We start from the raw sequence: 27058 nt of genomic DNA on the forward strand, positions 1-27058 counted from the left end.
GAAGCACCAGTTCTCAAAGCTAACAGGTACGCTTTGCTAATGAGTATTAACTATCACGAAACCCCAGGCCAAGGGTATACTGTCAACTGCCTCTAACCACTTAACAATTTCTGCAACACTTTATAAGGATGGACTGTATGTCCAACATGCTTATTTGATTATTTTCGACAACTAATTGGTGTAAAACACATTATTATTACTTGGTATTGTTGAGATTCTTTCCATCTTTACTTTTCACTCTGGTATTAGTCTATAAAACACTTCAGATGTTTGATTAGATTTTGGTTAGGCAAATTTTCGGGCATTAGTAACTGTGTTAACAAATGAGTCTTATACTGTATCGCTTATGTTAGCCAACTATTCAATCGAATATTGCTATATTATTTTAAGTCATTTTTTCCCTGTAAGTTCTCTGTTTATTTATATAATTATTGATCTGCCTTAGTACTAACCTAAATCTTTACTTCACTATTTGTAATCATTCTTAATCCCTTATCATGTTTATTTTCAAGACTGAATTAATCATTCTGTCTTTTTTGAACGTATAACATCCTTGAATGCATGTCTTGATACAATCAAAGTTTTTACCAGTTGGTTAACAATGTAGATAGTAACCACTAGTAATTAAGATCTAGAATAAAGGTGACGTTCTATTTATGTCTAATAACTTGTATTTAAATTATTAAATTAGTCTTGAACAAAAATTTATGTCTATGAAATGAATAAATAAAATTAAACGGCTGGACTATAATTTATGGACGAGCCAATCAGATTTAGTATTACTTACTTACGCCTGATACTCCTCATGGAACATAGGCCGCCGACCAGCATTCTCCAATCCACTCTGTCCTGGGCCTTCTTTTCTAGTTCCATCCAATTCTTGTTCATTTTTCTCATGTCTATCTCCATTTCCCGGCGTAATGTGTTCTTTGGTCTTCTTGTTTTCCTTTGGCCTTGATGATTCCATGTGAGGGGTTGTCTTGTGACGCAGTTGGGTATCAGGTTTTAAATATTGGCGCGAAATTCATCCACCCATTTGACTAAATAGCTAATGTCAGTTTGCGATATAAACCATAAATCGAATTCCTAACTTTAACCATCAACTATAAATCACAATCCTAATTCTTCACACTGATTTATAGCCCTCATTTAGTCCCAGTTAGTAGGTGGACATTCTCAAGGTCACTTTAGCATCACTCAAAGGTCGCCCATAAATTATAATCTCACCAATTAAACATTTACAGACCTAATACACCTTACGTAAAAAGATTGAACTATAGCAACAAAATAAAACCGTCAAATAACAAAGGAATTTAACATATACCAATAAATTGTACAAAAATGAAGTAAGATTATTAGTTCAATGGAAATGATAAAAAACGCATGCAAATGTTCTATTTCAATTTATCATATGTTTTAAAGCGATATTTTTAACATTAAAAAAAAACTAACTTTTTAGGATTATAAAAAATTTTTTTCTCAGCGTGTTTTAGTTGATTTTGAAAAATCACCGTTTATATTATCGATTTAATCAGATGACTTAACTTACCAAAAAGCATTTAATTGACTCAAAAATAATAAAAAAAAATACAGTTTATGTTTACCCCTTTGTTTCATATATTATAGACTCTTTAGTTTTTTTCTTTTGAAAAAAAATTGGTTTTTCTTTTATTCATCTTTAATTTGATCTACTGTTATTGATTTATAGTGTTGCTGAGAGAAAATTATATTTTGTTTGATAGAATAGAAAGTAGAACCTTTTTCTCTTTGTCCGTGTATGTATGTGTATAACATCATCATAGAGAAAATGACAGATACGGTGGATAATTCTATCAGTACCAATAGCTATCATTTATTCATATTATTTTTGATTTAATGTAACAGTAAAGAGTTATTATCGAAAAGAACTAGTCATTAGTTTAATACTTGAGTTCATGAATCATTTGAAGCGAGACCACCATGAAAAACCTGGAAGCACTGAACGGCCGTTTCTTCCTAGTGTGGGACTGAGCAGTGCGCATCCACTATCCCACCCCGCGAGATTCGAACCCAGGACTCATTAATTGCGAGTACTTCTTGTATTACAATATGAATGGTTTTATCAACCGTGTTAAGGTATGGAATTAAAAGAATGATGGCAAATAGTTGTATTGACCTTGAACTTATTTAAGCCTGTGAATGGAGAATGAGCTTTATTCTAGGTTGACCTGTATAACTTTGAATTGTATTGATTCATATCAAGGAATTCTTGTTGATGCAAAGTTAAAAAATTCCGATATTATGTATTTGTTTATCAACCTACTTAATTGAGCTTCAGTCGGTTAACAAAAAGGTTTTTTTAAATCAGATACTAAATAAAATTACAAATAACCATAAGTTACTACCTGTTAGCTACTCGATATACTGTTTAAGTTTTTTGTCAACGTTGTGTCGTTCATTTTTCCGTGTTTTCATGTTACATATTCCCCATATTTGTCAACCAATTTGTGAATGCGATTGTGTGTTTTATAAGCAACATAAACACATATGCAGATAACAATAACGAGATGAAATTAAGAAAAATGTCAAAGTGATAGAATTAGTAACAGTTTCAGTGGTTATTGAATATATTAGATATAAATCACGTGATTTGAGAAGTATTAATTTGCGGAATAAAAATTCTAAGATAGTTTTGAACTAATGATCTGAGGGAAGATAACTAGTGAATACACCTGTATCACTCCAAGCGATTATGAGCCGTGTTACCTAAAGTCTTCAACCATTAGTAACGACAGTCTAGAGGATCTAGCAGTTTTGATTTACCTACACAGCTCGGTCCAGTAGCCTATATCTGAATGGATTGATGCCACGGCTTCGGTAAATTTATAAGACCAAGAACTTTGGATAGTGTTAGTAAGTATTGGTGAAACCACCAAACTATTATCACAATACGGTAAAGATACAATCCAACCACATATAATTCTGTAATTCTGAGCATACTATGTAACTGATTATCGATATGACCGGATTGTTGACAATGTAATTGGTGTACTGCCTTACATTGAAATATAACTCTAACGTATGGTATATTAAAACAGAACATTTACGTACGTCTTTTTATCATTTCAACTGAAATAATAAGTTTATTTACTTTCTGTACAATTCTTTTTTATACGTTCAATCCCTTCATCCTTCGACAGTTTTACTGTGTTATTTTATTCTTTTTACATAATGTGTGTTCAGTGTTGAGGACACTGTCTTCATTTTTGTACGGTATCATTATCACTTAACTTTCTGCCTTGAAAAGTTGGTAAACGCGGGAGAGAAACTCTATGACCTATGTTTATGTTGATACCTCTTACTGATTACGGAATGTAAAATTACGTATATTTCTTAGTGTTATCAAGACGTCAATAATATGTCTAGGTACTAAACACATAATATATAGAAAATGTTGAACATTAAAGGAAATTCACCATCAGGAAAGAATACTTTTTGCCATTCCGTTTCAATTAATTTTTTTTGTGACTGAAATATATTATATAATTTTTCAGTAGTAATGAATGTAGACTATCCTGATTTATCTTTTGATTACATGTAAATCAAACTGAAATGGTTGTCTGTCGCTTCTAGATTTTTGTTACTCTCTCAACTCTTCAGTCAGTATTAATTCAAAACAAAAGTTTATCAGGGTACAAAAAATATACAAACTACTGAAGAGCAGAAAAGTAACCATGAAGTAATTGTCACTTCGTAATACATTCTAGCAAGCTGTTATGTATTTTGGCAAATTGATGTAAAAATCCATATGTATATGTAGATTTACATGAAAAAAACTACTAGTTTATTTGCCAAATTTTATATTCAATATAAACATATTTCTGCAACTAAATTTACCAGTGTTATTAATCAAGTGGTTGATAGGAGATTTGGATAGCTTGGCGGAAGTTTGACCAATTGAAAATCAAGGAGGACTGGAAGTTTGTTTTGTCCTATTTAAGAACTCCATGATATCTTGTAACGTTCTAACAATTGTACTCAACCACTGATATATATATATATATATATATATATATATATATATATATATATATAGTATTTGTCGTCGGTTTCGTGAATGGGTTCTAACTTATTAAGTGTAAACATTTTGAAGTGGAAGGTTTTAACAGTACTGAATTTGCGCTAAGAAACACTACACCTTGGACCGATTTTTGTTTATCATCTATTGAGAAGCGAAAATCACTGAACAGTCGTTTTGCGCTAGTATGAAAATACTTTACCAGAGCGTAATTTCAAACTTAGCAATTCCTAGTTTGTTTTAATTTTATAAGATGTATAAACTAGATGTTATTGTTCTGTAAACTAACTATTTGGAATAGAAAATTGACTAATATTTAAAAACTAAGCAACAATAGATAGTATTGAACAGATAGTCTAGACCATGAAGTTACAGTCCAAAGAAATTGTAGATTTGCTCATTTTATATATAATGCTGAATTTAATACCTGTACATTTCGCTCATTTATTCTTCTACTATAATATTGATTTTTTACCAGTTAATTTCTTATTGATCAGTTCGTACCGCTATCTAGAAATGCGGATGTTTTTCCGTTTGGTTTTCCTATTTGTATTTAAATAAAACTTTTATATATGCATAAAATTGTAAGCACATTATATATATTTTTCAACTATTAAATATATTTTCTACAGATGTTGGAACAATTAGCATTTAATTTGAACACTCATTATGCTGAGTTTTTACGTTCTCCTGAAGGAATTCACTTTTCTGGCAAAGTTTGTATAGTAGCTGACAGTGTTGGTTCAATTTTGGCTCATGATCTTTTAACAAAACCTTCTACTAATCATGAGTCAGTATCGAATAATAATGATACAAGTGTGACAGATATTGGATTAATGCGTCGTAAACAATTTGGTATTCATAGTTTAATACAGTTGGATAAACAAATCAAAACCCCAACTTTAATAAACAGCCCCAGTGAAGTCACTTTATGCCCAGTAAGTTTTTCTAGGTGAGTATTGTTCAAATAGGTAATTCAGAAATAGTGGGGTATTTTCTCATAAATACACCGGCTTTTTGTTTTTAACGATAGACATGGTCATCTTTCGTACATGTGTATGGTTTGATGATCCTTTTATCTTCATGGGATTAGTTCCTTTATCGAATTTGAATCAAGTGGGAATAACCGACAATTGAAACAGAATATCATGTGAGATCATCGTATTTCGTTAATTTTCTCATGATTTTTTGTACAGATTAGTTCATTTTAAAAGATAATATAATATTGGAAAATCGACAATGATGACTTTCAGTAGCTAAAATGACATACTTGTTAAATGGCATAATACGGAAATAACTCAAGGCTTGAAAATCAATCAAATGGATTGTGTAACAATTAATGAAAATGGAAATACACAGATTATAAGAATTGGATCTGGGCTTATCGCGCAAATCGCTTTTGAGGTAAATGAGGTAACAAATAATCAATGAAAGGTGACTAATTGTTACACACTGGCTAATGTTAAACGGTTTTAGAAAGTTTATAACATTGGATGATGATCGTGTCGTACTGTAAATCGACTGAAATTCTAAAAGCGTCGGCTTTTGAATGCATGTACTCAAGTGATCCTATGATGCAGTACTCGGTCTGTAACCTGGTTATTCTTGTTTTGATACTTAATGGTGTCGTGTTCGCCCATTGGAAAGTTATGGTTGATTTAAGTGAAACAGTTCTGTAGTGTTTCTTGGTTAATAATGGTTTTCCGACTAAACCCTGTTGATGGTGATAGTGATTTTCAAATTGAACAATTTTTAAGAACCTATTTAAACATATATTCATTCTTGATAGTTTTTATATATAAACTTAAATATTTCTATTTTTATATTATTGGTTAATTTAAAAATTTTATATAGAGACCGGTTTTCTATATCAATCAATATGCACGTAATTTGATGATACTTTTCCAATACGTAGTGCATACTTGTTAAAAGTATCAATTCTGTAATCTCTGTACTCGATTCTTAACTATTAGGTTCAATGTTCAAACACTTCACTAACTTTTTTTAGTTCTAAATTTATTTGTTTCATATTCCTGCATGCAAGCACGTTAAGAATTTAGCTATGAAGTTTATTTTTGAAGAACATCTTTCAATCTGTACATTGTTACACAAATATGAAGTTTTATCAGTGTTTAAAAATAGAAGCTTTATCAAAAGGGGATTTAGTAATTTTCTCTGAAAATGTTCTCAAGTTGTATGCTATTCAAAAATTGGATGCAAAATTCGTTTTTTTATTGTAAATAAGCGATTACGTTATTTCTTTTTTGTCTATATTAAAAATGTATGTTACTGGTGAAACAACCATTCGAAATTTCAAAGTCGATAAAGTCAAAGGGAGCTAAACGAAATAATATAAGAAAGGAGTGCTATCTAATAAAAACAAGTTCACGCCTGAGTGAAGACGGAATTCTATGACATTTTATCTCTATTCACTGCCCACTCATTATATCATAAATTACCAATTATTTATATTTTCAAGAGTGAGAAATAAAGTTTTTGAAGGACTTCGAGAAATGTCTATTAAAAAACAATCTAAACTCCAAGAGCATTAGGTTTAATTGAATAGTTCTATTCAGTTGGATGGTCAAGGGAAAATATTCTTCTACTTCTTGTCTGACTCTTGAAAAAGCAGGCTGAAATTTACTGTTGTATACATGTTTAAATTTAATGTTTTCCATGTTAATGGTGGGTAGTAATGAAAAGCATTTTCGTAGCATTCAGTAAATAGGTCTGTTACTTATTCTCTTTCAATGTAAGAACTCCTATAAAAAATGATCCAAACTACGTACTATTAGTTGTGCACTCTGTAGACACTATATTCTTATCAATGAAATAGCTACGGTTGTTTTCAGTAGACGTTTCCTTGAAATACTTATCTCTTCAACTGATTGCGTTCTCCAAATAACCTTTTTGGATAAAGTTAAATGTGAAAAAGATTCGTCATTTTCTCGATAGGGATTCGTCTAGAATATCCATATTTTTGAGATCCATCAATGTGTATGGTCAAAAGCATGCTGAGAAGCGAAATGGACGATTTCGATTCCTTCTCCAGCATTAATTTCCATATATCATAGTTTGTCATATTTATGAATAATTTTTGAACTGAGATCAATTTTCTATACATTGTAACTGACTGATATGGCTTCAACAGTAACCTCATTGTATTTCCGTCCTTTTGTGAATTTCGTTGATAAAATTAAGTTGCATATGAGAAGTATGTTTCAGTAGGAGTTCCTTTAGGTTGACATTTGTATATTATCCGTTCATATTACGCGAGTCTGAAATGAACAGTCATATCATGTAGTTGCATGCTTGTGTAGTAAATGTATTTTTAGTTTTATAACATAATACTGCAATTATAACCAGAGATATATAGTAGCCAGCAGTGGAATCCAGGACGGCTATCTGGACTCAGTAGCTAAATTGATAACACGATGTCGTTTGAAGCATAAGGTACTGGGTTCTAGTTCAGGAGTGAAGGTCAACTCTGGGTTGCAGGTACATCCAGCTGACGAGTGGCAAACAAAATGAAACGCACGTCTTTGATTCCACTGTTAGCCACCATCCATCTCTTATAATGCTTGTGACTTGAGACAATATCGAGGCAATCCGCACAGGATGCACATATGCCAATAAGAGACTGGTCAATTGCAGTTCTAAACATCAATAAGAAGGTTTAAAGAACTAATACAAAAACGAACTAATGCTGAAATTTCTTGTATATTTCACATACTACTGTATTCTACAAACCAAAATACATCCCAGTAATTTGGTCAGGTTTCTCATAACTGGTATTGTAACCAAGTAAATGAATAATTAATTTAAACTGAACTGTATTTCTCGGTTGACAGTATGTAGTTCACTTGTAATTGTGTTTTCTTCTATATATTTCTATAGCCTGAATCAAATACTAGTCTAGGAAACGTTGAATTGTCCAACCTTGAAAATGAAGAATCTAAATCACATAGTCGAATGTCTTCTTTAGACTTTCAAGTATGTTGTTATTACTTTTTCATTGTTAGTAAACTTGCCTTTTGACTATTCTTATCTTCATCAATCAATCAACTTATAATAGCAATTTGATCTTTACAGTTATTGACATTAGACAATTTATTAGAAAAATGGAATATCATGTGGTTTTTGTTTTGATTCTATTAAAATTTCTTTTATCGAATTTACGAAGCATTTCAAAGTTATTTAAAATTTTCAATTGAAACGTTTTTCTAGTCATCTACAACGTAGAACCAAGCACATTTATTCATCGGTTCAAGTTGCCATACCTCACTAACACAACAAGATAAACACCAAATTCATAGAAGCAGTTACTTCAGTGGTAGTAATTTATTTAAAAAAAGGTTGTATATAAAAATATGATACGGGGAGAAAGCATTGATTCTTAGAAAGTTGTAAAGTGATTTTAATCTCACGGTTTAAGGGAAGATAAAGAGTGTGTGATGATCAATTTTACTTGTGTTGTTTATAAACAGAAGTGATAATTATAATCGTATTGTTTGATTAACTTATTCAACGATCTTTTATTTTGAATTGTGTAAGTTCTGCGTTTACACAAAATAATTGTAATATACACAGTTAATATTTGTTGACCTTAATGTTTGTGTGTATTATAAAAATGGAATACTCTCTACAAACCAGGTAATGCGTAGTTAAAGTTTTGAAAATTCTTTTAACAGTTCTTTCTATTTGTTTCATTTAAATGGCGAATTATGAATTTCTTCTGGTTTCGTGAATTCCAGCTATCAAAAGCCATAAATAATAATTAATGTTGTTATCGTATATAATTCAAAATTGATGATAGCCACATTGTTATATTTTTGTTTTTATGGAACTTCCTGCCTAATGTCAATATTGTTTGTATAGTAGTTGCATCTTTTATAAGCAAGATTTTATAAAGATATATACTGTACATTTGTCCACGAAGTACTAGAATGTACAGTCACGCAGTTTATCCATTCAACCTGAATTTAGCTTCTGGATATCATTTTCAAAAGTTAATGGTGTAAATGTTTAATGAAAATATGTTCCCAGTCAAATTTAAGATATTCTAAAGAAACAGAGTATTATTTTTTAAACTTAAACTGTAAAATAGTAATTTATTGTATTCGTGATGCACTTGGAAATCTTTTTTATCTCAATACATGTCTTATGACTTACAGATTTTATCGTACATTTGTTTTTTAAACATTTTATAATGTTTGTCATATAACGTAAAACAAGCGAAAATAATCTGGATTGTTTTTCTGCAAACTGTTAGCTTAGAGGTTGAGGCACTCGATTTTCAACTACTAAGTTTTAGGTTGAAATCTCAGATTACCTGTCTTTTGTATAAACATCCAGTTAGTATTTTTAGCTCTCAGATAATCAGTATGATGCATATCTAAATATATTAACGTATGTTGAGTGATTTAGTTGAACTGTTTACATTCAACGTCTTTGCAGTTCCCTTGGTTAATTTTCTGTTTTAATGTTGTTAGTTAACCGATAACCACGTTATTTAATTTTAGGGTTTGTTTTAATTACTTGTTGACCTAAATCTGCCAGGCTCTGTTCGATATTGTATTGATATTTTTAATGTTAATATGGATATTGAAATTCATGATTATTTATTTATTGTTTATAGAATGGAAAGTAGTGACATACACTAAAATTGTAAATCACCAAAATGCATTGAATTTTCATATTATAGTCTTTATGAGGACAGCCTATTAACATGTGTTGATCATTAACAGTAGTATTTAACTCTAATCGTATGTTCATGTATATGCGAATGTTGAAATGATAACTTCTAGGTAGATCATAAAAACTGACATTGTTTTCAAAAAATCTTGGCTAAACAGTTTATTATTATTTTTATTTTATCTGATTTTTACTTGAAATACATTTGAAATTACTATGCTTAAATTTATATTTAATTTGAGGAAATAATTTCTTATGTAGTTAAAAGTCAGAATGCATGAAGAAGAAACCAGTTACTATCATGTTCTATGTTATGTAGGGTGAAGATTTCGTTATGAATTAGAATGATTCGAAAAACTATTGAATATCAACATACTGCTGTTTTGTCCTACCTTAGATATCTTCAGCTGTGTACACGCACAACTATCTAGTCTGAATATACCTTACTTACCATAATATTTGAAGATCTTGGGGTTTATTTCAGTTTGGTTCGAGAGTGCTCACTACTACATGGTTTTACGTGATATTTCACACGATATTACTTCGCCACCAAATGCCCTGGTATGGCCGAGAGCGGGGTGGGTTCGCCCTCCCTCTCGAAATACTCTCACACGGCAACGCGTATACAGCCTCTGCCAAGGAAGTCCTACTCATTTTCTTCTCGTAGCATTACTGTTGTTTACGAAAATGAGAGGACGAAAAGCGAATGTCCGGCGCTTTAACCGGATTCCAAATCAATGGTGCACATGGGCTCCAGTATCCTGCGGGAACAAATGGCGTATGAACCAATCGTTGTTCACCGGCTACCATGGGACTGCATCTCCTCACGATGCTCCACTGCCTTATGGGTTAGACCATTAGGTCAAAGGCTCGGGGTGTGGCCCCCTAAGAAAACCACCTGCTTCGGTTTGGGCACCCGGGCAGTATCACAGCCCACACACAATTAATGAACTGAACTGTCTATGATCATGGAAACTAATTCTCTTGCTTCGACGAACAATCAAATGATTCAAATATTATTATTGCTATTATTATTATTATTATTATTATTATTATTATTATTATTATTATTATTATTATTATTATTATTATTATTATTATTTACTACATCATTATTCACCCTCTTTTATTCCTACTCTATCTATACTTATTTTTTTCGACTTATACAGCAGCTCGTCTATGGTGGAAATCGAGCCTATCTAAACGTTCCCGAGTCACTGTCCGGTTGAAAATTGTATGTCACCACCGAATACGAGGACTGAAGCAGTTTTTCTGAAGCCATGTGTACCATTTAAACTGGCTGCCTTCAACGTTCGCACATTTATGCAGGTCGGACAACAGATAGGGCTGGCTATATCTTTGGAAAGTCTTACTATCGACGTTTGTTGTCTATCCGAGACCCGTATTCATGACTCTGGCGAAGTACTACAAATTCGATCTCCATCTGTCGCTTCAAAAAGCTTGTTTTACGTGCGCTTATCCGGGGACCCTGTGGCATCTTCGTCTGGTCTTGCTGGCGTTGGTGTTGCACTAAGCGCTAGAGCTGAGGCAGCACTAATCGATTGGATCCACATTAATAGTCGGTTATGTGCTGTTAGATTAAAGAGTTCCATCAAAGTGAGGAGAAATCGGCGTGAGAAACGATGTATTTTCGTCATCTCCGCCTATGCTCCGACAGATTGCAGCCCGGATGCAATCAAGGATGAGTTTTACCACCAATTATCTGTTCTTCTCCAGAAAGTGCGTTCGATAGATATTGTAGTACTAGCCGGAGACTTGAATGCTCAGGTCGGGCATCTAGGCACAGAAGAGAGTCGTTTACGTGGCCCATGGGGACTTGTTGGTCTCAGGACAGATAACGGGGACGGGGACCGTCTACTGCAACTGCACAGACCACAACCTGTTTCTGGCTAGCACTAACTTTCGGCACAGTCATCGCCGATGTGCCACCTGGCGTCCTCCCTCTGCATTTCAAGCCTGGACTCAGATTGATCACATCGCAATCAGCTACCGCTGGCGTGGTTGTGTACGAGACTGCCGCTCCTTTTGGAGTACCTATCTGGACTGTGACCACGCCTTGGTCTGCGCAAATGTGACCTTACTTTTCAGTGGCCAACGAAGTGACCGCCACCAACGAATTGATGTTAGCAAGTTGGTAGCAACTTCTGTTGCAAGTAAGTATCCAACCGAGCTAGCTTCTAGGCTAGCTACCATTCCACCGAAAAGTATAGATGAGCATTGGTTTCAATTGCATGACGCCATGAAAATGGCGGGTACAGTCAATTGTGGGTTTGCGAAACGTCCCGCTTATAAGCACTGGGTTTCTTCAGGCTCCTTACAACTCATTGAAGCCCGTCGGTCTACTCCGAGTAACCGTGAGTTTGACCACAAACGAAGGTTGTTACGTAGCGAAATTGGGCAAAGCTTGCGTACGGACCGAGAAGCCTGGTGGTCGGAGCGTGCTAATAAGCTGGAAGCAGCAGCTGCATCTGGTAATTACCGGAAGCTCTTCCAACTAATCCGAACCACTGGCAGCAAGAAGTCTGGTGTGAGCGAAACAATCTGTGAGGATGACGGGATGCCAATCACTAACATCCATCGACGTCTTGGACGATGGGCAGAATTTTTGAAGGACAGTTCAACTGGCCTGCTGCTCCGGGAGCATCGATCAGATTGTACTGCCCCCCATGGCAGGTGACGACTTATCCACCAAATGAAGCGGAAGTCCGCAAGGAACTCCAACTCTTGAAGCGCTACAAATCACCTGGCCCAGATGACTTACCTCCGGCTCTTTTTAAAGATGGTGGTGACATTCTGACTAAGGAACTGACGACGTTGTTTACAAAGGTGTGGGAGCTAGAGAGTGTATCAACGTCATGGAATGAGTCGATAGTTGTCCCTATCTTTAAAAGGGTTCACGTCGTTCCTGTAACAACTATCGGGGGATAAGTCTACTTCCGATTGCGTCCAAGCTATTGGCTTCCGTCATACTTCGTAGGTTGTTCAAAACCCGAGAAAGATTGACTCGCGAGGAGCAGGCTGGGTTTCGTTCTGGTCGAGGATGTATTGATCATATCCTCACCCTCCGCCAAATGTTAGAACACCGCCATACTTATCAAAGGCCAACAATCGTAGTGTTTCTTGACATCAGGGCTGCCTTCGATTCGTTGGATAGGACTGTTCTCTGGGATTGTCTATTGAAGAAGGGTGTGCCTGAGAAGTTTATTAACATCCTAAAAGCCCTATATACAAACACCTCAGGCAGAGTGAGGGGATACAACCACCTTTCTCCATTGTTCCATTCGAACAGTGGGGTTAGGCAGGGTTGCCCAATCTCACCATTCCTCTTCAACTTTTCCATCGACGACATTCTGGAAACAGCTCTGATGGATGTAAGTAATGGTGGTGTGGATCTGTTGCCTGGAGAAAGACTTCTCGACCTTGAGTATGCGGATGATATTGTCTTACTGTGCGATAATGCCCAAGACATGCAATTCGCGCTTAATCAGTTGGCAATCAGTGTCCGTAGGCATGGTATGTGCTTTGCACCTTCGAAGTGCAAAGTACTTCTACAAGACTGGCAGGATCCTAATCCTGTACTCACCCTGGATGGTGAGCAGATAGAAGTAGTCGAGAAGTTCGTGTATCTGGGTAGCTGCATAAGTGCTGGTGGTGGCGTGAGTGATGAGATCAATGCACGTATAGTGAAAGCCAGAGCGGCTTATACCAATCTGGGCCATCTTTGGCGCCTTCGTGATGTTAGTCTGGCTGTAAAAGGTCGGATCTACAACGCGTCGGTGAGAGCAGTTCTACTCTATGCTTGTGAAACCTGGCCTCTCCGAGTTGAGGATGTTAGATGACTCTCTGTGTTCGATCATCGCGATCTCCGAAGGATTGCTGACATCCAGTGGCAACACCATGTCAGTAATGCAGAGGTTCGGCATCGTGTATTCGGGCGCAGAGACGATAATCCAATCGGTGTCACCATCTTGAAACACCGACTTCGGTGGCTTGGACATGTTCTACGAATGTCGTCCCAGAGAATTCCACGTCGTGCATTATTTGCCGACTCTGGGACTGGTTGGAAAAAGCGGAGAGGTGATCAGTGTATGACATGGTGTCGTGGTATGAAAGAAAGCTGCAAAAGACTGGCTTGTGTTAGACCTTCACGACTCCCTGGCTGGGGTCCGACAGATGGTGCGACATAGTGGCTAGAGACGTTATCAGATATGGCTCAGAATAGAAGCCAGTGGCGATCCTGCAGTAACCTTCTTTTACTTTCTTCATAAAAAGTGGTTGTTTCTTCCTTAACTGAAAGATTTCTTCTGATTGTACCTTTCCGTTCCCCCATTATGACTATGATTATTACTACACTCCCTTACACCAATCTCTTCATTATTGTTTATTATTAGTATTATCATTTTTTTATGTTCCTCACTTTTTTTTCTTCTTAAATTCTCATTGTTTTGTGTGGCGCTTATATATTTGGCGCACTCCTGTACCAATATATATGTGTTCAAATAAATAAATAATAAATAAATATACGGAAAGATATCTACAAGATATTCAATAGTTCTGTATAAAATTCCCAGTTTACCCATACCATTATCATTATCTCAACGTAATTGCTGCATATTTCTAACCTTAAAATTATTTTCAATAAATCATGATCATTAAGTATAATATTATTCACTTGAGTAGTGCCTGTAGATTTGTTTTGTATGTTCATATCTGCTTTAATGCTACATAGGTACGTTTTGTTTTATTTGCCTCGTCAAGCATTAACGTTTACACAATTATATCTTGGTTCTCCGTTATATAAAATGGAGTAATATCATGTATTGATATTATATGATGTTTTTTCATAACATTTCAATAAATTGTTTAGAATGCATCAATTCATTAATAATTGCATAAATGTAAACATATGTATTAGGGAATTATTTTCTTTTTCAACCTTGTTAATACTATTTACACGTTAATTGTACAATTTATTTTGTTTATGCGTTTTCATCCTAATTTTCTTCAATCATTCAATACATATTTGAAATGAATTAAAAAGGTACAAAATTTTTTCATGTTGGGTTCACCAATTGGTTTAATTTTGGCTTATCGTTATCAACAAAATCAATTAACATCGTCTATTGTATCATCTAGTAAAACAAATCAGCTAATTACTAATTCATCTTATAATATGGTTTATCATTTATCAAAAGGTAGGTTATTTCATTTAGAAATTCATAAATAACTTTAAAAAAATTTTTTATTATTTACAAATTGACCGTTTGCTGTTGTTAATTCATATGTCTTTTCTCTTAAAAAAAAGTTCATAAAGTATCCTATTTCTATGTGACTTTAAAAATTGATTATCATGTGAAGCGGAAAAAAAATCAATAATCAAAAACAAATGATAAAAACACATATGTAATGAACAAAATCTTAGATACAAAATTATAGAGTAATTTCATAAAAAAACTATACATCAAATATATTTATATATTTGCACATCTCCAGTTGTACTGTACGGGCTTCATGATTCTTTCAATCTTGTTGTAATTACAATTGCTCTTTATTTCTCTTCTTGTTCTTTTCAACTGAATCTTCTACTCACAGGCATTCTACATCTGATTAGTGCCACATACTACGTATATCGATCAACATAAGTAGCAAACACCTGATGTATACATTGCTAAATTGTCTAAATTTAATTAATATACAAATTTGTGTGTAGATTTACAAAATTGTTTTTTATGCTGTTCAGTTTCTTGTTAAGTTTTTACATGATTTTTTGTCAAATTTCAATGTTCGGTTAAACAACTTTGATCATCAACTGAGCTGATCAAATTTAAAAGAATAACTATTAAATTAAATAACATGATGTTCTAGGCATTATTTACATGATCGATTATACATCTATGGAGTGAGTATCAGGTTGTGAAGTTTGTTGAATTTCATTGAACTCGTGAACCGATCATTGTTAGATCACCATTTTAAAAACGTAGAAGAACTGATAAGCCGTTTCGTTCTAGTATCGAATTCTTTAGCAATGTGCGTCCACAATCCTGCACCTGGGACTCAAACCCAGTACCTTCTGTCTTGCGCGAACGTCTCACTTGCAGACCATTGAGCCGACACCCAACAGTGTTGAAATCTGCTCAGTTATTTTCTTTTGAACTATGTAAGTGATTGAATAAAATCCCCTCAAATCAACTGTGTAAGCTAGGTAGAATAAAAACTATATTGGAGCTTCTCAGTAAGGTTTCATCTAGTTTTACCTTCCTCGAATAGAGTTTAACTTTAACATTGATACTCTCTTTTGTCTATGTAGAGAAGATCAGTTTACAGAGGTAAATTACAACTCTTGTAGGTTTTATAACAACTTTCTCTTATCCAAATCAACCAGTATATCTTTCTGATGTGCGTCCATGCAAACCAGCGAAATAGTTGTCTGAATTTGCCAAAGCACTTTAAATTGCCTAGGCTCCATTGTTTATTGTTTTGAATGTTTTCAACTGCCTAGGTTCCAATGAAGCTAGAAGAATATTGGTTGTAGTTTTGTGTAATATTTTTGATGATCTATTTCTTATTCAGTATTTGATTCCACTTTTAAAGTTGGACTATAGATTCAAACATGGTTATGCTTGTCGCATTTAAACACGAGATTGAAATTATTGAGCTTGGAAATCCAGTGAATTGACTTCACTTGGATACCTGTTTTTATAATCTTATATTGATTATCCCATTCTGATACGAATTTTTGAGATGGCTTCAATGTCGGTCACTACCTCTTGATCCTCGTAGAAAAGGTTTTTGTCGAAATTTGTCTGACATGATTTCGTTTTTGACTTTGTAACCATAATCTTTTAGGGGATACTAAGTTACTTGCTGAAGAATAACGTCAATTAAGGACTGGTAGTTATTCCACTTTTCTATTACTTTGCGGTTTTCTGTTTCAGTCAGTATAATACATCATTATTTGAATCATGTGAGCCATTGCACAGTAGCAAGACCAAACACTAAGTCCATTATTTTTGCATGGAGTTATAACACCAAACGATTTTCTATGCAATGCACTATACATAGAACAAACGTAGCTAATAAATTTTGCAGTTGAAATTAATAATCAATTCGTATTTGCAACAATACACTTCTCGACGATGACTATATGATAAAGCTAATTATGTCTTTCTTATTTTCTTTTTCACAATCATTGGATAGAAATTAAGTTGTCCGTAGGTCAAGCTTATAATCTTTTTCATTTAACTGATCCATGTGGTTTTCGCATTGAACCATTGTTGGATAATCGTTTCAGCTGTATATCCCCAATATTCATTCCCCAATATGTTCGTTATCCACTTGGAGATGGACAGTCAACAAATCTAATTGAAACTCTTATACAGCAGGCTGAATTATTTTCTGCAAATGTTTCAGAAAAATCATACAATTTATCCGATAGTGATAATTCTACGATTAATGAAAATAATGATAGTACTGTAAATGTAAAACGACAATTAACAAATCAACAGTTAAATTGGGAAAAAAAGTCTATTGTTGCACTTGAAGCATTGAAAAAAGGTTTGTTTTCTCACGTAAAACATCTGAAATTTTTTGTTCATATATGTAACGTACTGAATATACTTTGTAGTAGTACTAATATTGTTGCAAAATTATTTTTTTGGATAAAATATCTCATTGGGTTTTTTTGCAAGATTAGTAACTTGCTTTCTTACTTGCTGTAGTTAAACTGGATATTTTGAAGCTGAGAGCGCTATAACTATCTAGACGTCACAATACTGAACGTAATCAAAAAAACACTGTAACAGTGATAATGTTATTGTCCAAAATACCAAAATCCAACTTGATGCAACACAAAATGTTAAAATATGCAATCACTAGTTTACTAATGAAGATTCATAGTACTTTTTGTATTACTCGCCACCTCGCAGCACGATAATCTTGATCAATCATCAAAAATTTGCTGCCCAACCAACATTATTTCAACGGTGCCAAATGACATAACATTCTTCAACAAAATGAGCTACCAAGATCTTTCTCAATACATTAGCACGTGTAATGTTGTATAAGACAGTTTGCATCTTGATTATGGGTAGTACTGTAGAAATCTTACCGTATGTTTGGGTATTCTGGCTATGTCTTCTTGATGATCATGATTAACACAAATAATGCCATAAAAATCATTTTTAATATCCTCGGATTTACGGTTGATTTCAGGAGAATATACACTTTTAAAGCCACAGCTATGGCAACTGGCAAATCACAGTTATGAGCTCTGAATTCTTTGACAATTGATACACTACCTTGATCTTTATGTCAATTCGCAAGAGGGTTAATGACATTTTGCTAATGAAGCCTTGATAATGCTATATATGAGTAGATTAATTTATAGATGTTCATTTGCATACCTAGGAAAGCATAAAAATTGTCCATTCTTAGTTGTAGACGATTGTTCAAATGGTGTGAAGCATTGGTTGATAGCTGCACTAGTTATTCATAATACTGACATGAATTCCTTTATCTTATGTGCAGTCATAACACGAAATAAATTACTACCAAATGCACTATAGTTTTCTAAAACTTTGTGTTAGATAATTTCAACTAGTCGACAAATAGATTTTCTGAAGTAGTTCAGCATACAGTAGGTCATGATAGTCCAGCTCTCCATAGTAAGACATCTAGTAATAGGTTAGGGAATTGGGAACAAAGTGAACCGAATATGAAATGGACAAAACAAGTGTGTATGATCTGAGTATTTTAAATCTTTTGAATATGGAGATCAGGATGTTGATAGGATGCAATATCCCATAGTCACAGTCGTAAAGCAAACATTCGGCGATTAGACAGGTGTATGCTATATTAGGTGATCGTTGAACCAGAGCTTATCATCATTGCTCTTGAATATGTATTCAAATCAAACAGGACAACTAGTTTACTCATTGTAATCTGTTAAGTTAGATCGATGTATATTGTAATCAGATGTTCAGAAAGTGTATAATTAGTTTTCGATAAATTTGTAAGTATTTTACATCATCAGTTTTAATCTTAAATTATCATTATAAAGATCAATCTTCCTAATTATTTATGAATTTCAAATAAATATTCGACTACCTTTCTATTTCGAATTTTGCAAACTGTTAGTCACTAATAAATAACATTAAGCATGGTATTAATGTTCGATGGTCTAAGATACCATATTTGAAACCATTACATCAGCAAGACGAAAAATCAGATTGTTAATATGACGTAGTAAAAAAACTAGGATCAAATTTGAGATGGTAAAGTCAGATAGATACAGTTAATGACATTCAATAATAATGCCTATTTTTAGTGTACAGTTAATAATTGTTCTAACATTTAAAGTAGGTCAGTGTTTGATAAAATAACCAAAAACATATGTATTACTGAAGGATAAAATAATCAATAATTAATTACCATTTTATAATTAAAAAAAGCTGTATGATGAACTAATGATTGTTGAAATTTATTCAGGTTAAAACCATTCATTGTTCTTTCCTTGCCTAAGGGTAATACATGATTGTTGCAATGTTTTTTTAAAGAAAATAAAAACGTTATGGTTACTAGTTCAAATTCCTGTGAGTTTGATGAGTTCAAATTTCATTTTAAAACGTCAGTAACATACAATCAGTGATGCTAAATTTTCTAATTTTGTACGGTTTTTGATCGCTATAGGCTAAATGCTATCAAAATGAGACATAAATGGACCTTGTATGATACTTATGCAACGTATCGGATGTGAAAGAGAAGGGTCATCTGTTAAGTACTCATGCAATACTTTTTCAAGTGTAAACAATAAATTCGAGTTGACTAATATAGATTAATCATACACAAAGTAATTTCATAATGATGACTTGTATTTCGGCAAAGATTTTGCTAAACACATCTCCGCTATCTAAAAAGCATTTCAGAAACAGTGTTTTTTCATTGATTTGTCTCCTAGTGCCTTTACATTAAAAATAGAATTTTTACTTTGTATATTATCAAACTGGGCTACAATTAAATTACTCGTTTAAGTTGTTAGTTATAGGCTTTTTCATTATCTACACTTAAAATACCTCTATATATCTGGTTTCCACATTAGTTTGGCATATGATTCGCTCATTAGTTTATCGCCCCATGCCTATCGAAATCGCTTTTGTTTAGGGTTTCAGTTATGAGTATCGCTCTTTGTACTGCAATATGAAACGAAACTTTGTATGAGACAGATTAGTAACATGATGATAATGCTTTCACTCATTTGTAAAATTAAATTACACAATGCTGAAGTAAGCGGAGTTAAAATGTCTTAGTTTACTACTTATTCGTCTTAAACAAGTATCTTTCTTTTACCCGTAACTACTTTTTAAGCACTTGCTTTCTTTTTTTCTAGTTCAACAGTCATGGTGGGGACCCAAAAGAGTTGATTACAATGTTCATTGTCCAGAAGCAATGCAAAATATTTTAGCTCGTGCACGTCCTTCAATTTTGCATGCAAGCTACTGGGAATCAAAAGATGTAGCATCTTTTATTATACGACAGGTTAGTGTGTTCAATTGATACTTAGAACTTAAAGTATGATCTCAAACGATAACCTTTTTGTACATCAATTGATGTCAAACAGTGGATTGTTAAATTGAATTGAATTTACGTTTAATCCGTATTTATCATTCTTCAATATTAAACTACAGTACAATTTAGATAAGATTACCCACATGTTTGAAGCACGCGAAATAGCTAAATATTTTAAGATCGATCATTATACTACCGTTTTGTGGTTGTGTTATGTCCTCTGAACTAGGCAATTTAATTTCAAGTTTCATTATTGATCTGGACAACAACATTCACACTTACTTCACATAGAAGTGAGTTGTTTAGTCACTCGACGATGCATTTGGTTATCAATATTCTTTTTTTTACATTTTTGTTTCGAACTTTCATCTCACCAATGAAAAATTTAATAATACTATCCTAATATTACTATGTTTTGTGCTTGTATGTTTTGTTGTTTAGATGTCATTTAGACATTTAAAAAAATTATTTTCATTTTCAGCACTGTCATTACTGAGCTTACTTATTAAATTTCGATTCCTTCTTACAGGTATTATACACTTAGACTATCATTGGTTAATTATAATGTTGCTGTTCCGACGTCTCTGTTTTTGTTGTTTCTTCTCTAGTTGTGGATAATTAGAATTACTCTTTAAGGGTAGTTGAATCACTTCTCCATATAGTATGCATACTTCATTAGGATATCCCAGTTATCCTACTCAGCCTACTTCTGCCTCACATGACTCTAATCCTTGTGATAAGTATTCTCTCAAAATAACCTATGAACAACATATTATAAAACGTTTTATCCTTAAATATCTATGCTTTACATGTTGTTTTTTGTATCAACCTCACCATGCCTTTAAATTGACATCAATTTTGTAGCTATTTCTAGAATATAATTTGAAGATGTGGGTCATTTTTCTTAGTGATAAATCCATTATGTTCTCTGGAGCTAAATCCCAGGTCCGAAGCCCAAACCAGCTACTTCATTTCGTTCAGCCGGGTTGTATCCGTAGCTCATGTTTAACTACCTTGTAAATGAACTCATTTTATTATTACATTACATTACGAGATCGGTTATACGACTATTCTCTGAAATTTATCTATGATTTTCCGATAAATAATCTTATCAGTTAAAATTTCTTTTCTAATATTTGTTGTGTGTATGTATTTCCAGATCCTAGATACACTGGGACTAAGTGTTCTAGAAACATCATACTCGGCAGATTTGTCTGATGAAATAGCTGTTACGGAACTGGCCAAATTATCATTGAATCCAAATCAGATAAAATCACAAACCTATGAGGTTATGGATGATTCCAGTATACAAATTTCACAGCAATCAGAAAAAAGTAGTAGTAGTCAATCGAGATTCTCCAACCTCAGTCATACTTTGTCATTTGGACCTCGTAATTTCTTGAAACGAACATCGTCTGAACGATTAAAGGTAAAATAATAACAAAAGTTTTCAGTTTTGGTATTCAGTGGATTTTTTTAAAACTGACTGTTATAGTCGGTCTATTCGATAAACTAAGTCGTTTCACCTTAAATTTCAACTGAATCTTTGTATTTCCAGTCCAGACTGACTTAAACTTTCGCTTGCTAATTTCAGATAAAATAAGCCAATATATTTAACTACTTTACTTCACACTTTAAAATAAAAAAAAGTCGTCTGAATGTATTTTACAAGTAGAAGTTTAGTATTAAGATGAATAATTCAGAAATAATTTCCTTTTCAGAGGAAGAACACGTGAATTTCACATTTTTACTTACTACACTTCATATTGTTTTTATTATCAAATATCCTGTAGTTTTGTTTTATCAGATGACTATTAGCAGTAACGTTTTATTTTTCTAAGCGCACATTACTACATCATATCATTTCAATTTCGGGCTTTGGTTCATGTATGGCAAGTTATCCATCATTAGTTACGTTTTGCTTAACTAATTATTTGCGAAATCATTCTATTTTTTGTTAACCTACAATACATGGATATGTAATATTCAGAATATTGTATTTTTTCTAATGGAAATGTACTTCAAGCTGAAAATAGTGACAAAACTTTCAGTGATAACATAAGTTGTAGTCACAACTGATTCTCTGAGTACAAATGAACTTATAACTGATTATTATTATTTATTATTTCTGTTTGTTCAATATTTCTGCTTTTTATGTTTTGAAAAAATCTCTATCCATACAAAACATAACTACCAGACTTTTTCTCCATTCACACTCTAATGATAAGTATCTCCTTTTTCCATTGACTCGAGTTCTACTCTACTTATTTTGGTTTGGGAATGCGGGTTGTATTACTATCCCTTATACTTAAAGTGTGATTCAAAGCTGAATAAACCAACTTGTATGTGCAAAGGAGCTACATCTAATCGAGTTTTTAAAATTAATTGCTCTCTCATTTTACTTAATAACTACATAATATTATTTTCATGAGAATCGTTTCTTATTTCATTTTAATCACCAATTGTTCTTTTTTGTCTATGTTGATCTTAGTCTGCTTGTATTCCATATCATGTGGTAAGCGGTTCATATAGTTTTATGGGGAGGGTGACGTGGAAGTTCTGTCGTTGAAGTGTGTTATTACTTAACTTTCTCTATGTTCCCATTCTATCTTTTGCCATGTTATTAAAAATTACTGTTGTACACATTTCACCATTGTTATAATAGTTGGTTTCAGTTATTTATTGTCGTTTAAGTTTCGTCAAATGTATATATTGCACAATATCATTTGCTTTTTATCTAAGGATATTTTGTTTCGTTTGTTGTCATTGCGTGTCAGTTAAACTAACAAATTATAAAGTTGAATATTAATAAATTCCTAGGGTAATTAATGAAAATTTAGGTGATTACTTTGACTATTTATTTTTTATCTTTGCTTTAGACTTACATTCTGAATTATCAAATTTTATCTTAATTTTCGGCACAAGGGGTTTGTTGAGATTGCTGAATATTATTTATTTTTAAAACGACATAGGTTAGATATGCGTAGTTTAGCACTTATTGACAGTGAGGATCCACAATCCAACCGGGCGATCACACTCCTGACGTTCGATCTCGTGTCCAAATGTTTAACCTCTAAACCATTGGGCTTGTATCCACTAGTGTACATGTTTGACTTTAATTCCAATAAGTAGTGATTCCCTTATAAAATGCATTCATTGATGAATTATGTTAGCAAAGATTTTGTTTTACGTACTGAAATCTAGACAGTTAAATATTTTTAAAAATTTTTATAACTTGCATGCATTTGGTATGATCTGCTGAGTGAATCTCGATATTTTGAAATTGCTTAATTTATAGTGTCTTCAGTTGCTACAATTAAATAGGTTTTATACATATATTTATCATTTGCTTTTCTTGTCTTCGACACAACTTATCGATGATTTTTTAAAGGATAATCTTGAAATAAATATAACTTACTGTTCGCATGTCATCCTATGCTGAAAATGATGGATAATTCATCTTTTACCATGTAATGTAATTGTTGTAAAGTGTAAACTCAATTAACTGCATTTAAAATTTCGGATATGAATTTCCTTGTACAACTTAACTCATAATTCTTGTATCATTTATTGTTGATTCGAAAAATAAACATCATGATTAGTAAAACAAAGAAAGTGAACCAAACTTGAACTTATTGACTACTTGACCATAGCTTATCTAGTTTGGAGATAAGGAAATAAAATGACAAAAGAAGTTAAGAACAACCATCAATAAGGTTGAAGATCGAACACTATTTTACTATCAAGATTAAAATGAAAATTCAGTCCTTAAAATTCGATAACCTTTGCTAATTTGTGTTATTTTAATTTGTGCTTACTGTCTTGTGTTATGTTAGCTAATTATGATAGAACTTTCAGAGACACCTCTTTGGTATTCCTAAATATCGAGTTCCGATATAATGTTCAGTGGAAGAAATGTGAAGTTTATCTTTTCATCTTCATAATTTTATTGTAACTTCTTAAATAAAGTTTGCTTATAACATGAAGAGATGAAAATAATTGAATCAACTTCAAGAATAATTAAAACCGTTTGTAAAAAAACTAAAAAGAAATTTTATCAAAACCTACAGAATAATTTGTTTAACTTTTTTAAATATCAAGCTGAAAAAGATTATCTTTTATCTGCTATCTTCATATTCCACATACTGTCAAAAGTTTGTCTCATTTCGAAATGTTATTAACGAATTATCTAATCAGATATTCATTTAACAATTTAAATGTTAGTCGGTTTATACTATCAATCAAGTTTATGCTTCATCATCTCTTCAGTTAAATATTTGGAAAATGGCTTATTAAAAGTACTCTACTGCTCGTATATTAGTCCAAATCCTTCTCTTCTGGATCAATTTGATCTCTTTATGATCCTTAGTTTTTAATTACTGTTTATATTATATATATATAGCCTTTCAATAAAGTAAACTTGCCAATTTAAACATTTAATACAGAATCAACTAAGCTAAAAAGATTTCTTTTCAGCTAGCTAAATCTATTGCTTAATTTGTGGACATTATGGATCGTGGTTGGATAACTGTTAATCGCTGGTAACTAAGAGCTAAATACTAGCTCATCTGATTGATACTAAACATAAGGCTGATACGATGTACAAGAATTAAAGTGAATATAGTCCAACTTTCCGTGCCATTACCATTCTATTCGCCGTATATCTTACTACATTCAATAAAAGTAATCACTACTTATATTATTGAACTGTGTCTTTGGGAATATACAGTTTTTATGCAATTATCGTGATTAATTTTTACCTGAGCTTTCTACTTTAACCAGAACAACTTAAGTCATTTCTATTTTAATTCTGTATCACTTGCATATTTTCTTTTGTCGTGTTGAATTGAGATGTAAGACATTGAGGGAAGTCTACTGGTGATTACTTTATTGTACAAATGAATATTAGATTATACCACTGCTTATCTTGTCTACTGATTATATGATCTTGTTTTCTGCTATGCACAAAATTGTTAAAACCATGGGATATTCCTAAAAATCTGTGAAATGAATTCATCCGGACACTTCTGTAACATTGAAAACAGTTTATATTAAAGCAATGAATTAATTGCATTTTGACGATAGCTGTCATTAAGATCTTGTCAAATCTTCCATTACATGTAAAAAGTACATTGTAATTATCATTACATAATTTTTTGTGTTTAAGTAATACAATATAAAACTTAAAAAATTGTCTTCAGCCATGGTAAACATGACTTTAATACTATCACTGGGTAATTTAAGCTGACTGAATTATTGACCTTTCTCTAAATCTGTCGTTCCGAATTGTCATGTTAGTAGAACTTTTCTTCCGAAGAAGAAAAAAGCTTGCAACATCTTTAATCCTAATTCCTCTAAGGCGTTAATATAGATAATCATAAAAAAAACGCCTTTTTTCAATTTAGCCATCTACTTGATAGAGACGTGTGACTTATTCATATTTATCCTCTTTTCAGAATACAATATCGACTGTTAACCAAGTATTATATATTGGTCTTTTTATATCTTTTAAAGTTCGAACTAAATTGAGAGAGTTTTGTGCATTTAATTTTGGATGATTTTAGTTTGTTGACTTGTAGGAAATACATATTATTCTTGTTATTCGTTTTCGGGATTATTTAATATTTTTCTCGTTCTTTTCCCTGTAATGAGAGACTTCACTACTGAGCTCGTTCATACGATGATTGTATTCCGGTTTTTAAATGAATTAACATTCGTCCTAGTGTTATACTACTGATTCACTTTAATACTACGAAAATAAACAAGACCATTAGCAAGAACTGAATAGTTTGTATTACTATCGTTTTGCATCAATTACTAAGTTCTGTGAGAGACAGTCGAAATCCACTCATACAATCCAACTGTTAGGAATATCCTTGGTTTTAATATTAGATTAATTCTAATTGTATTTTCGGTCGTATGTACACTTATTTTTAGATTGATTATGAAGAAGCGTGTAATTTTAGTCTCTTACTGCCTTATCTCTAATGTTTTCTGCAAATTGCTTTTTCAAGTTATTTATTAATCTTGGTGTATGTATCAGTGATTTTACTGTACATGGTGTTGTCGCTGATGATACATGTTGATATTTTTCCTGTGTAGTTTTCTTTCCTATATATAAAATAGCCCATGGTTTATATATTTGATTCCTTTTAAACCAATACTGTATCATCATATCATCTTGTTTGTTGTTCATTCGTGTATGAACCAATAATTTATGCTCACAATCCTCGCACTCTACTTATTTCCTAAACTCACCGTCCTAATTATTTACCTATTTATTATAAGCGCTATCGTTAAACGCGACTCTTCTCCAAATTGTTATTTTTTATTTCTGTTTTTCACTTAGAACTTTAAAGCAAATCATCGAGCAAATGATGTGATTACTACAACTGGATCTACACCACTTATCACAGGTCGATTTGCTTTTGGTGGATTGGATTTGATGAGTTTTTCTTCTGAAAAAGTAATTATAACAAATGCATATATATATATATATATATATATATATCCTTATCTACCATTTAAACTTACTATTATTATCCAGTATGTTTTACCAATACAAGCGTTAGTAGAGTCATCAATCAATCTCAATGTATCATTTCAACCCTTCCTTATAGGCGGGTAGATTTTATCGCTTCTAACTTGTTAGAAAAACTACTGGTAAATTTTTAATATTCACTTCTATACCAAACACACTTTTTGTAATTATATAAAGGTCGA

General features: G+C 32.6%; 1 protein-coding gene across 3 annotated transcripts in view; it reads left to right on the forward strand.

Moving 5' to 3' along the window:
- PITPNM2_1 (Membrane-associated phosphatidylinositol transfer protein 2) overlaps window positions 1–27058 on the forward strand; it is a 61773-nt gene that overhangs the window by 26480 nt on the left and 8235 nt on the right. Inside the window, exons 13-20 of one of the 3 annotated variants that reach the window (XM_051213582.1) lie at window positions 4690–4995; window positions 7955–8050; window positions 14814–14967; window positions 16970–17326; window positions 20157–20305; window positions 21495–21764; window positions 22827–22850; window positions 26685–26801. In XM_051213582.1, coding sequence (XP_051069572.1) covers window positions 4690–4995; window positions 7955–8050; window positions 14814–14967; window positions 16970–17326; window positions 20157–20305; window positions 21495–21764; window positions 22827–22850; window positions 26685–26801 — 1473 coding nt within the window. Of the gene's footprint in view, window positions 1–4689; window positions 5010–7954; window positions 8051–14813; window positions 14968–16969; window positions 17327–19292; window positions 19799–20156; window positions 20306–21494; window positions 21765–22826; window positions 22851–26684; window positions 26802–27058 lie in introns of those variants that run through there. The other 2 variants (XM_035730346.2, XM_051213583.1) reach the window with 2 other exon arrangements.

Source organism: Schistosoma haematobium, chromosome 3 (genome assembly GCF_000699445.3).
Source record: "Schistosoma haematobium chromosome 3, whole genome shotgun sequence".
NCBI lineage: Eukaryota > Metazoa > Platyhelminthes > Trematoda > Strigeidida > Schistosomatidae > Schistosoma > Schistosoma haematobium.